The sequence below is a fragment of the Gadus morhua genome, chromosome 14 (assembly GCF_902167405.1).
Source record: "Gadus morhua chromosome 14, gadMor3.0, whole genome shotgun sequence".
NCBI lineage: Eukaryota > Metazoa > Chordata > Actinopteri > Gadiformes > Gadidae > Gadus > Gadus morhua.
The window spans coordinates 20637085-20652018 of record NC_044061.1 but is presented as its reverse complement, the minus strand read 5'-3'; the positions used below and the strand labels follow the sequence as shown (position 1 = coordinate 20652018).

The 14934-nt window shown below is 45.9% G+C and overlaps 3 protein-coding genes across 5 annotated transcripts in view; 1 reads left to right on the top strand and 2 right to left on the bottom strand.

The window, feature by feature from the left end:
* scg3 (secretogranin III) overlaps positions 1-491 on the bottom strand; it is an 18282-nt gene extending 17791 nt beyond the window's left edge. For both annotated transcript variants that reach the window (XM_030377165.1, XM_030377166.1), the window contains exon 1: positions 1-491. This exon is cut by the window's left edge. In XM_030377165.1, coding sequence (XP_030233025.1) covers positions 1-75 — 75 coding nt within the window. In that variant the 5' untranslated portion in view covers positions 76-491.
* Positions 492-3960: 3469 nt separating this feature from the next.
* LOC115558432 (retinaldehyde-binding protein 1) lies at positions 3961-11494 on the top strand. The gene is made up of 8 exons (XM_030376549.1): positions 3961-4125; positions 4594-4634; positions 5365-5493; positions 5919-6126; positions 7288-7466; positions 7788-7946; positions 8427-8537; positions 8904-11494. The coding sequence occupies exons 2-8, from the start codon at positions 4626-4628 to the stop codon at positions 9048-9050; spliced, it is 942 nt and encodes a 313-aa protein (XP_030232409.1). The 5' UTR covers positions 3961-4125; positions 4594-4625; the 3' UTR covers positions 9051-11494.
* The window catches only part of LOC115558431 (monoacylglycerol lipase ABHD2), a 16314-nt gene continuing 11296 nt past the window's right edge, over positions 9917-14934 (bottom strand). For both annotated transcript variants that reach the window (XM_030376548.1, XM_030376546.1), the window contains one exon: positions 9917-13871. In XM_030376548.1, coding sequence (XP_030232408.1) covers positions 13648-13871 — 224 coding nt within the window. In that variant the 3' untranslated portion in view covers positions 9917-13647. The remainder of the gene's footprint in view (positions 13872-14934) is intronic.

Sequence of the window (14934 nt, the reverse complement as noted above, 5' to 3'; positions counted from 1 at the left end):
CTGGCTCAACCCCATCAAAGACACGAGAAGGAAAAGGCCATGGCATGTTGACGCCATCCTGAAAGAAAACCCCATCTCGTCCAGAAGATGATCCCCAGCTGGTCGCCTGAACTCTTCTGTTAGTGTAGTAGTAGTGTGTGTGCTACAGTGTTGTTATGACGGTGGAACAGGCGCTGTGCGTTAAGGGTATAGCTCTGCGCGGGTCCGGCAGGCGGTGCTGAAAGTGAGTGGAAGGCTGAACAGCCTTCAGTCAGTCAGGGTACCCGCTGTTTGTCAGATGCATCCGGCTGGGCGGGGTTGAATCTCCCTTCTGTTAGAACAGGAGCTGTTAACAACCCGTGGTGCTGAAACCAGGTCACCCGCTATAATCACAGCTAGCTGAGCTAAAACCCAGGTCAGCCTAAGCCTCGTGTGAGCAAAACATCCTTCTGGCTAGACAATGGTACCGCCGGCCGGGTCTGCTCTTTTTACTACAACAGAACCTCCCCTCCCTTTACCCAAAGTAGGAGGGAATGGTCGAACAAGACCCGCCCCGCCATGTCGCGTGCGTCAGACGACGTGCGTCATGAGAGCACGTCTTCGATCGACCTCTGCTTTTAAGTAGATGAAATACACAAACAATTAGATGGATGGGTTCGGGGCCGGAGGGTAGACACAGATAAATGTGTCTACCTTTACAACCCTTTGTTGTTTTATGGGCACGGCTGAGAATGCCCCGGGGAATATTTAGCGCGAATGTTTAATTAACTTTCCGATCATTTTCCATTTTGTGACAAACTGTTTGTCATATGTCAGTTTTTCCAGCATCACGTGTCTTTGTCGGTCGGGGGTTAGCTATAAATTTGTAATTGTCTTTACAAATTAAGTCATTTAGGCTGTCCCATGTTTTATGGGTGTCTAGAATAAACAACCAAACAGGTTCAAGAAAATCCCTAGCTTCATTATGTATTTTGTAGGCCCAATTATGTAGGCCCAATCCACAGTCTGAAGTTAATTCAATCATCATTTATACTGATACATACCTGATATTTTAAAAGAAAGACCATCTAATTGAAAGGATTATCGAAAGGTGGCAAACACCGTGTGACTTTTACATTTGACAGCTTTATTATGACAATATCAATTATGAGAATTAATTGATCGATGAATGATAGATGTAGGCCTACCGATCACTGTAGCTTGAGGATTTTGTGCGTTCCTTGTATAGTTTAGTCACTAAAAAGTTAATTCAATACATTTATTTTCATTCATCTATTTTATCTAAATCAGCACCCACTTAAAATGTGATAGATTGAACTTGGTCTTCGACCTGTAGCGAACAGCAGGTTGAATAATGTGTGCTAGTGTCTCTCTTTGTCTGTAAAAATATATATATCCTAACTAAACCCTATGATAGGAGAAGAAGCAGGGCAGTGTTCTAAGCGTGCTGCGTGCATGTGAAAGCGGAGTTGTATTCTGTTGTGGAAAATATAATGTAGCAACTGTATAGCTATGTTTTACTGCCATCTGGTGGTCTGAACAAGTATAAATTACTCCCTACCACAAAGTCGGACGCCTAAATAGGCTACAGTGTTTTTATTCAATAACAATTAATAACTTCTTGACTCACATTTTAACCACAATGACCACATTCTAACGAAATCTACATAAACAAAGAAGCACAAACACACACACACACACACACACACACACACACACACACACACACACACACACACACACACACACACACACACACACACACACACACACACACACACACACACACAAACATAATTAAGGTGTTTTTGGAAGTTGGTAGAACCCAGAGTATACAACAACCATTATCAACACTGTTTAAACAATTTTTACCTTGGTTTAACATAAGATTTTAAGATGCGTCAATTGAAACTTAACACATTTATCTTCACCTTTTTCTTTGTTTAACTGATTATTTTATATCCATATTTTTAGATGAGACAAGGCAAGGCAAGGCGACATTAATTATATAGCACTTTTCATACACAAGGCAGATTCAAAGTGCTTACTGTAGCATACAATAAAATGAAATAATAAAATAAAATATAAGTAAAGGAAAACAAGGACAAAAAATGCATACAAAAAAATTGTTTTCACACAGTTACACTTAAGAATGTGCTAACTCCACACAGACAGACTCAAACCTATAATCTTCATCAAGCTATGCCGAACTGTAACTCACCCCCAACATTGAGGAGACATGGCATTACATGACATACATTTGATATTGTGAATATAATATGTTTAAAAAGCCCTGTACAGATGAGGTGGGCCACTGTATATGTGCTTTCACATCCATGATGTCTCCGATGGCCTTGTTGAATACACTCAATATAGAGCCTGTGTTGTGTGTGTGTGTGTGTGTGTGTGTGTGTGTGTGTGTGTGTGTGTGTGTGTGTGTGTGTGTGTGTGTGTGTGTGTGTGTGTGTGTGTGTGTGTGTGTGTGTGTGTGTGTGTGTGTGTGTGTGTGTGTGTGTCTTTGTGTGGGCAAGTCCCTTTGTGTGGTTCCATTCCATTGGCCCTATAAAGCACATACCAGAGACAAGCACACATCGATGAATGCCTGATATAGAGGACATTGTATTACTCCTGCTAATCCACAAGAACAGGCTTTACTAATGAGGCTCCACTAATGAGAGAGAGAGAGAGAGAGAGAGAGAGAGAGAGAGAGAGAGAGAGAGAGAGAGAGAGAGAGAGAGAGAGAGAGAGAGAGAGAGAGAGAGAGAGAGAGAGAGAGAGAGACAATAGCCTACGGTAAAGGCTGCCAGCTCCATATGACAGAGGCTCTCTGTGTGGAGGAGGGACAGAGGTTGGTTGGTGGGTGTGGTGTTGGTGTTGGTGGTGGTGGTGGTGGTGGTGGTGGTGGAGGTTTCTTACCAATGTACTGAAGCATGTAACCTGATGGTGGTACTGGTGGTGGTGGAGGTTTCTGACCAGCGCAATGACGCAAGATGATGGTTGTGGTGGTGCTGGTGGTGGTGGTGGTGGTTCTGGTGGTGGTGGTGGTGGTGGTGCTGGTGGTGGTGGTGGTGCTGGTGGTGGTGCTGGTGGTGGTGGGGGTGCTGGTGGTGGTGCTGGTGGTGGTGGTGCTGGTGGTGCTGGTGGTGGTGGTGGTGTTATTTTTATCAGTGCACAAAAAAAAGTGATACATTCCTTCACTAACTCGATATGTTTCAAGTTATCAGAATGAAATAGAAAAGTTGATCATAGTCTCAAATATAAATGTAATTAATGTCTTGAATTTTTTTAATTCCTCTCATATTAGAATAAATTGAGATATCGAGAATATAAAAATCCCCATTGTTCAAAACCAAATATATTTTTCATGAAATGTCCCCTGTGACCGAGTGAGCTCATACCTCGGATCACAAGCCTCACACTTTGATTTGTTGATAAGGATCAGTTTGACGATGTGTAATCATGGATACCTAATCCCTAACCTGGAGACAACAACAAAGTGGTCCTGCTAGAAGAGTTTCTGAACGAGGAACGCGTGATGTGGGCGGTCCACATGACCAGACAGACACCCTCCCGTTGTGTTTCCCAGGCTGAGGACTGAGCTGGTCACAAGTGGAGCTGCAGAGGTTGTTGACTTTATAAAACGCAACTGGTTTCCCATAGAGCCCAAGAACTTTGAGTTAGGTTGGGTAAAGAAACAGTAAAAGGTTGTTCTGAATCCAGGTGTATATGTGGACCATTGTTATCATAGGACAGTCACATTCAGGTTAACCAATAAGAGTGAAGCTCGCTCTCTCTCTCTCTCTCTCTCTCTCTCTCTCTCTCTCTCTCTCTCTCTCTCTCTCTCTCTCTCTCTCTCTCTCTCTCTCTCCCTCCCTCTCTCTCTCTCTCTCTCTCTCTCTCTCCCTCTCTCTCTCTCTCTCCTTCTCTCCTTCTCTCTCTCTCTCTCTCTCCTTCTCTCTCTCTCTCTCTCTCTCTCTCTCTCTCTCTCTCTCTCTCTCTCTCTCTCTCTCTCTCTCTCATATTTAATCCCTCTGTGACAGTCCACTCCTCCCTCCTCCTGCATCTTTGCCTGTCTCTCCGACCCTCTTGTCTCTCTGCTGTATCAGACTCTGTCAGCCCATCTCCCAGGGACCTGCCTGCCCTGAGGTAAGCCTTCTTTACTTGCCTTTGGCTTTTGTCTTTAAACTGTACGTTCAGCTGAGTTGTGTTTAATTAATTCTGGCAAACATTGCATGTGTTTCTAAGTAGATAACCTAGAAATGCTATCCAATCACGAGGCTTTACTTTATTCATGGGGTCCTGGCAGTCCTGTCCTGTCATGCAATTTGTTTAAAGTAAAAATAAATGTAAGAATTGGATATTTAATGAGGCCATGTGCTTCATGATTGTGTCACTTATGAATGCAGCAAAGTAAAAATGATATACTATGTAATGAAGTAATGATGCTCCGAGTTTATTTCAATTGAAAGCTGTCAAAAACGCGCTCAAACCTACTTCAATGTTACCTACATGGCCATCCGTTCATGCCATGGAACAACAAAACAAAACAGAACAAAAGCAGATACCTCGCTTAAATGTCATAATGTGTTGTACTAACTTAACTCCTCGTTTCAGTGCACGTGAAGCTACTGCTGCACCCCTGAACCATGGCTGCTGTAAGTTCATTAACAATAGTTTCATATCTTATTTAATTATACTTCAGGAGGAGTTGTGTTCTCATTGTCAACAGTCTCAGTGTCCGTATTCTAGAGTCGAGGTGCTGAGTGCAGCTTAGGTTATGGGTTGTTAAGAAGGGGCTCCTAAAACCCTGTCTGTAATCATGTGACACAGATTAAGCAGCCACTCAATGGTGTGCATCATTAAGGGGTATGTCCGTTTTAAAGGGGAAGCATACATTTAATTTATCAAAGGTTTATTTGAATAGGGACTAATACAGAAACATAGACATTTGTGGGTATGTGTTGTTATGGTTGTTGTTTGTGGGTATCTGTTTGTGTGTGTGTGTGTGTGTGTGTGTGTGTGTGTGTGTGTGTGTGTGTGTGTGTGTGTGTGTGTGTGTGTGTGTGTGTGTGTGTGTGTGTGTGTGTGTGGGGTGGGGGGTCTGTGCATGTGAGTGTTGCAAAGAGAAAGCATCAAAAGGCTGAATGTATGTGTGCGTGTTCGCATTAAAAAAGTGAAAGAGAAAGACAGAGTACACTGTATGTGTGGGTGTGTGTATGAGTGTACGTGTGTGTGTGTGTGTGTGTGTGTGTGTGTGTGTATGAGTGTGCGTTTGTGTTTGTGTTTGCGTGTGTGAGCGCTTCTGTGAGAGATGTAAATATTTTCCATCCATGAAGTTTGGGGTTAATCTCAGCCTCCCAACACACCAATGTTGTTGCGATGCAGACCGGAACGTTCCGCATGGTGTCTGAGGAGGAGCAGGCGATGAGGAACAAGCTGGAGCACCTGACCGTGAAGGACCACGGCCCCGTGTTCGGACCCTGTGAAAAGCTGCCCGGCCACACCCTTCAGAAGGTAAGACCCCCCCGCTCTGAGTCACAGGACCACCGCCACTTGATGCAAAGCTCCAGAGTTTTCCTTCCAAATATCGATCGATTATCGGCCGTTTGATGTTGCAAAACCTTGTCTGTAGGCCATGATGGGAGGTAGAGCGGGTTGGCTGGTAACCGCTAGGTTGCTAGTTCGATCCCCGGCTCCTCCTAGCTCAGGGACGCTGTCGAAGTGTCCCTGAGCTAGTCACCTAACCCTAACTGCTCCTGACGAGCTGGCAGTCGCCTTGCATGGTTGACTCCGCCGTTGGTGTGCGTTTTGTGAATGTGTGCATGAATGGGTGAAAGTCGTCCAATTACCATTAACCATGAAGGCGTCTGTGAGCATCATTCATTTCCAACTGACTGTAAACTGGGTCTTAACGTCGGCTGCTGCTGCCTTGCTCCCAGGCCAAGGATGAGCTGAACGAGACGGACGAGAGACGGGCGTCGGCCCTGAAGGAGCTGAGGGCCGCCATCCGAGAGCGGGGGGCCGGGGGCGGGGAGGAGCTGGAGGCGATGGTGCTGGAGCGCTTCGGGGAACACCCCGACTCCATGCTGCTCCGCTTCCTGAGAGCCCGCAAGTTCGACGTGGGCCGAGCCTACGACCTCATGAAGGGTGAGCCGGACCCACCAGAACGTGTCCCTCCCCCGGCAAAGTCCCTCCAATCTGTAAATTCATTCAGCCATCCCTCCATCCATCCACAAATCCACCCATTCATCCTCACATAGAGCAATCCATTGTCGATCAACCACTCTTTACATTCAACCATTCATCCACACATCCAACCACTCATCCACTCTTATCCATCCATCCCTTCATCCCTCCATCCCTCTATCTCGCCGTCCATCTTCAGTGTGATGTGCTGAGGTACCTGTGATCCGGGTCTGTGTGAACCATGTCTGTCTAATCCGTGCTGTTGCGTTTTCCCCATCGGTGCGGTGGAAGCGGACGGTGATCTCTAATTGGAAGCATTTAGATCTCTTCCGTGTTTCTGGAACAAAGGCTTGCCTTGTGTTAAAGTAGGACAACCGCCTTTCCCTCTGCCTGTATGACGAAAGCGTTTGCGCAAACACACACACAAACGCACACAGAAACATGGCGCAGACATTTTGCTGCCTTGAATGAATTAATATAAGGTGGGTCTTTGTTGTGAGAGAGAGGAATCCTAGTTTGACAGGAACTCATTTTGTTGAGTTAATTGGAATACCAGAGCACACACACACACACACACACACACACACACACACACACACACAGGAACAATAGCATAGATGTTTTCCGCCGGTTTAATGAGGGCCCTAGGCTGAAAGGGGCCCGGGGGCCGACCTAGAGCCTGTGAGCCAACCATGCTTTTGTTTTGTCGGAACATCAAGGGATTTGAATCTGTGTGTACACAATGTATGTAGCGGCCATTAACTAAAGCATCTGGAGGTTGTACACAGCCCGGGAATAGTGTGGTGTTCAGAAAGATGTTGGTTCCAACTTTGAAAGAGGAACATACAGTCTCTCAAGGAATACCTAATTAAGGTTAGGTCTTAATCGTTAAGTGTTCAAATATTCAAAAAGGTAAAACGCTTAAATAGTATAACCTGTGTGCGTGTGTGTGTATGTGCATGCCTGTGTGTGCGTGTATGGGTGAGTGTGCATATGCATGTCGGTGTGTGTGCATGTGTGTGTGTGTCTGTGTGTTTGTGTGCATGTGCATCTGTATGTTTGTACGCGTGGCTCTGTGTGTGTGCGTGTGCGTGTGCGTGTGTGTGTGCGTCCCCCCCGCAGGCTACGTGCGGTTCAGGAAGGAGTACCCTGAGCTGTTTGAGAACCTGACCCCTGAGGCGGTGCGCAGCACCATGGAGGCCGGCTACCCGGTGGTCCTGCCCAGCCGGGACAAGTACGGCCGGGTGGTCCTGCTCTTCAACATCCAGAACTGGGACCTAGAGGAGATCACCTTTGACGAGGTTAGGCGCTTTCAGACACACTCCACTCCTCCGCAAGTCTGGTTTGCGACACACTCCTTGCAAGTTGGCTGTGTGTTGGTTCGAAATAATGTGTATGTGTGCGCTCGTGTGTCTGTGTGCGTGCGTGCGTGTGTGCGCATGGGTGCGTGCGTCCATGCATATCCATCTGTGTGTGTGTGTGTGTGTGTGTGTGTGTGTGTGTGTGTGTGTGCGCGCGCGCGCGCTGCGCTGCGCGCGTGCGTGCGTGCGTGTGTGTGTGTGTGTGTGTGTGTGTGTGTGTGTGTGTGTCTGTGTGTGTGTGTGTGTGTGTGCGTGTTATAGACCCTGAGAGCCTACTGCGTCATCTTGGAGAAGCTGCTGGAGAACGAGGAGACGCAGATCAACGGCTTCGTGCTGATCGAGAACTTCAAGGGCTTCACCATGCAGCACGCGTCCGGGATCAAGCCTGCGGAGCTCAAGAAGATGGTGGACATGATGCAGGTCAGAGGGTCACACACAGACCTGGACCGCACTTGCGTATACATTTCTTTCTTCTTTTTTTTTATTGGGGACGAAAAGATGAGCAGAGTACATGAGCACATAACAGGTGTTACCCTGTTGTGTTGTTGTTTTTTAAGCCTATAAAACCATTAACGATGAACAGTTGTCTCTGCATTTAAATGTAATGGAAATACATAGTATAAAACGTGATAAATAGTTTTCACGTCAAAATGTAATGTGTACTCGTTCTGGCTGCAAGTAAACCACTTGTCTAAGTTCCAATAAAGAACTAACTGGGGGGGGGGGGGGGGGGGAGTTGTTAGTCCTGGGCCAGGGGTTGGTGAGGAATTATGCAAGAATCCCATTTTCGAGAAAATGTATTAGAAAAGCCTTTCACTGTTTATCTGTTCTGATTAAGAAAGACATCCAGGCATTTCTTCAGGGATCACTGTTTTCATACCATGTCAACCCATCATGTAGGAGTCCTTCCCGGCCCGCTTCAAGGCAGTGCACGTGACCCACCAGCCCTGGTACTTCACCACCACCTTCAACGTGGTCAAACCCTTCATGAAGAGCAAGCTCCTGGAGAGGGTGAGCCCTTCTTGAGGGGAACTGAAAAAAGCAATCTAAACTAACGGATATTGGGGTCGACTTTCCTTCAGCAAATCAAACCCACACTTGCAGATATAATAATGAATCCTTCTCATCCCCCACATACACTTGTAAAGTACCACATGGCACCCAAACAAGGCTGCACGATTTAAAATCTCATGGAAAGATAGATGATTTTTTACTTTAAAGTATTTTTTCACCTTCTTCTGACAAATGTAATTATAGTAAGTCACTTTGGATAAAAGCGTCTGCTGAATACCCTAAATGTAAATCTAAATGTTATCATTAGTAATTTTCAACCTGTTAGACTCGGCGCCTATAAATCCATCCCATAACTCACCACAGGTGTTTGTCCACGGCGATGACCTGGACGGCTTCTTCAAGGATTTCGATGCGAACCTGCTGCCAGCAGACTTTGATGGAAAAGCTCCCGTCACTGACTACAAGGCTGTGGCCTCCAAGATCTTCGGGTCTGAAGACACTGCTCTCTGAACATGCACTGGTTAAACACCTCAGAACACCAGGCGGGAACCACGCCCTCCAGTTGTACCCACGGTGCCCTGAAATCTGGATGCTTCTTGCCTTTTCTCTCTCTGTTCTCAACTATCCTTGCCATTTCCCCCTTCACCTAAAACATGTATTCAATGGCAAAAAAAATGCATTTAGAATTGAATTAGATTTTCTTCTTTTTTTTTTTTTTTTACAAGTGGTCAACATTGGAGGCAAAAGGGATGTTTGTAAAAAATATATATATATCGAGACTGAGGAAAAGTAAAACGGAATATGAAAGTTGAAAGATGGGTTGAACCTGGATGCGGTACAAAACCAGTAAAATGGTGGTAGTAAGGAACAGTTAGAAATATAACTCGAAACAAAAGTGTTGCCTTAAAATAGTGTTTTATCGACTCGGTAGGAAAGCTGAACACCTAGATGGTGTTAGCAGAGTCCTTAATATGAGGGTCTTGGAAGAACTGTAGAATAATATTTGATTAGCAGAATATCCTTGGTTAGATTAGGCAAGGGTCAAACTTTGCAATGCCGTGCACGTTTTTGCCTTTTTGAAACAGCCTTATTCAATGTCCAATAAAATACAAATGTATGTTTAGCAAAAATATTAAATCGTGCAAATGTTCAATGCTCTATAAACCAATATAAATTAGTTGTTCCCAGATAACGATGCAATATTACAATATCGCTGTAAAATCATTTCCAACACAAGTGTTGAGTATATTGAGTATAAAACGTGTTAAAGTTTCTGATACCGATATCTTTATAAATGATATCAGTTATTAGCTATATCTTTTTTTAAGTCAAACTCATAAATGTTACCACGACAAAGTAGTAAAGTGCAAGAAACCTTTTTCTTTTGAGAAAATAGTTTATTTTTTTTAACACAATACCCATATTCTCTCAAAATCAGTACGCCACAAAGCATTTGGTTCCCTTAACAAATTACACAAGTGACCAGAGTTCATGAGAGATGCATGAAAATATCGTCCGTTTCTATCCCTTCCCCAAACGCCACAGCACATAACCATCTCAGAACGTTACAGAATGTCTTGTAAACTCAAAAGTGGACCTGTGGAAGAGTCCAGGTGGGAGACAGCGCATTGAGAGAACATTGTTAAAAAGGTCTCCTAAATCCCGAATTAATTCCAAACACTACAAGACGTTGATTTAACACGTCAAGACACATCTCTTGCAACGTCCAATGCAGAAAACACACGGCCCTAGGTTTTAATTATACAGGTGGACCGGGGCTAGGGTTAAAACTGTTTTATATGAATGGAAAGAAAAAAATCACAATCCAATTCTCATAAAAAAAAACATGAGAAACAAATGAAAACAACAAGCTCCAGGCATTAGTATCTTTCTAAAACACTTTTGACACAGTTGGTTTTATTACATAAAGGATTGGCATAAGAAAACCCTTCCAATCCTTCCGTTATTGCCAGTATTGATAATCCCTGGTCCCTCAAATATTTAAATGTATATTCTATTTTATATATATATACTGTATGCTATATAGAGATTTGTATAGATTTTAGTACATTTCAGTAGGTATCTTAAAGTGAAGACGAGTTTTGGTTTGGTTATCAAGATGTGGTGTTTTGACATAACACAGCTATGTCTATCTTCATAATACTCCCACTCTGATGTTTTTCAAACAGGACAATAATAATAACACAATTAGTCACGATAACAATATTAAGTACAAAAACCCCACAAAATAATAACATAGAAAACGAACGATCGTAGCCAACACACCCAAACCTGCATCATTGTGCAAAGTTATGGGGAGTCATAGTTCTCCAAAGAAATAAGAAAATAAAAAAATAAATAAAAAACACAATCAACTTTCGTTGTGGCACCACAGCGGGGTGTGCTGGTGTTTAAAAAAATAAAGCAGTAAACCAATCTGACTTAGACTTGCTGTGAACTGCCAACTGAACCCTTATGGATTGGAACTACATGACTGGATTTTGCCATCAGCATGTTTAAGACGTTACAGTTGCCACTCCCTACCTACGGGTGGCGCAATACAGATTAGAAGATTCAAAAGGCAGAAGGACAGACCTCACGTGAAAGAGTCTGACCAGGAATAGGATATAGCAGTTGAGCATCTGAAAACACCCGTCTGAATTCATCTACGGTTAGCCCTTGCTACAAATGAGCAAACACAATTTCCAAACAAGAAAATGAATACTATTTCAAGTTCTGCATATTGACTTGGCGAACAGCAGCAGTTCAGAAGCGGTTTGTAGCCGCGTTGATTGTCCCGGCATTAGACCGGTCCAATCAGTGTTCACAGTAGAGCGTTTTCTTATTTGTATCTTGCTTGAATATTTTCTTATGCAGCATATGAATACTTAACTCTAGATTTTTTTAATAGAACACCGTTTGCAAGATCGATTTTTAAAAAAATAATAAAAAAATGAAACTCCAAAACTTGGATAAACCTGCTGTGCACGCCGGCTGGGAACGTGGGGCGACTCCTTGACAAAATCGGCCTGGTTGAAATAAAGGGACAACAATTCAGTGGTGTCCTCACTCGCAAAAGTAACCTTAAGCCACACACACACACACACACACACACACACACACACACACACACACACACACACGCAGTGCTCTAAACAAAACTGTACAAATCCCCACTAATTCTGACAACTACTGAACTAGAGTCAAACATTTGGCTCAACGGCGATCGGGTATCCAGTGGCCTCTTAACCGCTCTTCACAGCACCTCACAGCTCAGATCAAAAAGAAGTGACTAAAAACTAATTCATGACAAGACCGCCACGGAAAACCTGCACTTTCCCCCACAAGGTGTGCGCTGCACACTTTACAACGGCCCGCGCTCCAGAGATATGATCTCTCAGAACACATGGGCGATGGGAGGGTTGTATTGTGTGGGGTTAGGGAGCATGACGGGCGGCCACTGGGGGGTGCCAGTGAGCTGTCCTCTGTGCTCCGGCAGGGCGGTAGCAGAGCACTAGTCGAGCACTCCTTCGCCTGCTTTGACGCTGGCGCCGGTCAATGGTGGGTGAAAGAGCAGACGGGCTCAAGGAGAAGGAAAAACAGAAAATCCGAGAGGAGCACATATGGTCCTCTGGTTGGAACACACGTGGGGTGGAGGTGTGGGGGCGTGGCATGGGGTCATCGGAAGACTCTGCACTCTTAACAGCAGCCAAACCTCTCCTTTCCTCCCCGTATACCTCCCTCGTCGCCGTAGCGATGGGGGACATCGAACTACACCGACGGCAATCTCAACTGATTAAGCATGAACGGCCACTTTGGAAGAAACAAAACTTAATAAAAGACAACTAAAACACCAAAACGAGGAAATAAAGTCGTCGTATCAACAGAGCAATAAAGTGCATTGAAGGTCGAACGTGATGAAAAAGAAAGAACATTAAATAAAACGCAGTCGGAATGCGCGGGGGAAACCCTGCATTGCATATATACGTTCCCTGGCCGGGTCTGGAGAGCCTGTCTGCTTCAGGGGGTCATTAACCTGGCACTGGGCCAGACTGTGGCAGACAGCGGTGGGAGACTCCCACAACAACACACCACCCCCACCCCCACCTAGTAGTTGAAATTCACCATGATGGACACGGGTTTCAAGGTGAGATTGGGTCACGCACTCTCAGGCGTGAAACAACAAAGACACGCACAGAAAAAACGCAGACACACACACACACACACGCACGCACACACAGAAAACTAGGCGTACAGCCATGGCGTAGAGAAGTAGTGAGCTCCATACAGGATGTTTAAGACGGGATGTGTCTTCTTATGTGCTCTTGGTTTGACTTGTACGGTCTGAGCCTGTGGCTTCCACCAGAACCCCTCTTACAGATCGCTAGGATACCGAGAACACGTTGGATATGTATCAGCCATTGTATGCGTTGATGCTTTTTTCTCTCGAGGTACAAAAATATTGACTATCTATAGAACGGTGAAATGGTGTCGCACAGCAGAGGTCCTCCGCTGGGGGGGCGGTCCTCAATGTGTCGCCCCGTGCCCAGAGAGGAAGGGGTGCAGGAATGGGCTTGTTTCCACGTGTGGTTCGCCAACAAGGTTTTGGAACCGGTGGTGTAGAATGGGGGTCATGGTATGGCAACAGTATGGCATGTAGATCGCAGACTTCCTCAGTTATGTGTGCATTTTGTATTTGGTCAACACATCCACGTCCCGGGATGATGAGCGTAGGCGTATGTGTGCGTGTGTGTGTGTGTGTGTGAGTTTCCCTAAAATCCGATTGGGATCCACTCGCGATTATAAAGAGCACCAAGGCAGTTGGTTTTAGTTTGCCCCTTTATCATTAGTATCACGCGTGTTCTGCAGGTGGGGATGGGGGGAGGCCAAGGCCAGGGCCTGGGAGGGGGGGGGGGCAGTAGTGACCACTAAAGGACCAGAATCTACACACGCAGAGACTCTCTCTCTCTCTGTGTGTGTGTGTGTGTGTGTGTGTGTGTGTGTGTGTGTGTGTGTGTGTGTGTGTGTGTGTGTGTGTGTGTGTGTGTGTGTGTGTGTGTGTGTGTGTGTGTGTGTGTGTGTGTGTGTGTGTGTGTGTGTGTGTTTCTCAGGCCTTCTCCTCGGCACAGCCGCCCTCTGCTTGCGGGGGGCTGCTGGTGGCACTTTTTTGGCAGGGGGGCTTCTGCTTGTCCCACTGGCACATGGCGTTGGCGTAGCCCACGATCACCTTGTCCATCCAGGTGAGGGGCTGGGGGAAGAGCACCGCCCCCTCGAAGAAGCCCAGGTGGCCCCCGTGCAGAGTCAGCGCAAACACCACGTTCTGCTTCTTCTCTGGAAGGGAGAGAGCACACACACACACACACCGTCAGCCCTTGGTTCTCACACACACACACACACACACACACACACACACCGTCGGCCCTTGGTTCTCATACACACACACACACACACACACCGTCGGCCCTTGATTCTCACACACACACACACACACACACACACACAGTCAGCCCTTGGTTCTCATATACACACACACACACACACACACACACACACACACACACACACACACACACACACACACACACACACACACACACACACACACACACACACACACACACACACACACACACACAGAGGGGTTGAAGGTGCAGCTCTTCCTTCTAGGGAGCGTCGCCATTGTCTGAGACGATCCATATTTGGCCCATCTATCTTTAGAAGGTCATCCTCTGTAACTTGTCATCACTGTCAATCTCGAAAAAACACACAATGGGAAGGTGCACTAGCTACTGAGAGACCGACCGGACAGAAGAAAATGTATTGGCTTAGTATTACGAGGTTCAAATGGCTATTCTTTCCCTCAACTTAGAACGGTGGCAGGTGCCTCCACCTACTTCAGCGACCCCCTACAGGCTGTTTGAGGAACTACAGGCATGTCTTTTTCCGTGTGAGCCTCACAAACAGATGGGCATGGCTGCCACTTGACACCCACTTAGGTGAAGTTACGGACACAAGCACCACAGATGAATGGAGTCAAAGTCTGGGCCCCGAGTATGACTAACGCGTATGATGGATGGCAGTAGCCATCTGGACCTTGCACCGGGGACACAAACCCGAGACACAGCGTCAGCAGCCTGATTCCTCCCAGGGTTGGGCTGACAGGAAGTCATTAAAACAGTCTATTAGAGATACCGAAGGGGGTGGGAAAATTAGGTTCACCCTGCGTGCAACAGCATTGTGTAACAAAAAGCCTCGCGTGTCAGATAGCAGTGTCGTATCTACAACGCACACGGTGACACACTGCCCATGTAAATGTGCCTCTGTCATATGAATAATTGTAGCCCTGCTGTGTCCAGCGGGTGGTGTGAGGGTAACGGCCTGGGTCGCTCCCGTA

What these genes read in the sequence shown, in the direction of transcription:
- LOC115558432 (XM_030376549.1), top strand. An exon ending in AGCCTACGACCTCATGAAGG is followed by an intron (nt 6,127 to 7,287) that starts GTGAGCCGGACC and finishes TCCCCCCCGCAG; the next exon opens with GCTACGTGCGGTTCAGGAAG. An exon ending in AGGAGATCACCTTTGACGAG is followed by an intron (nt 7,467 to 7,787) that starts GTTAGGCGCTTT and finishes TGCGTGTTATAG; the next exon opens with ACCCTGAGAGCCTACTGCGT.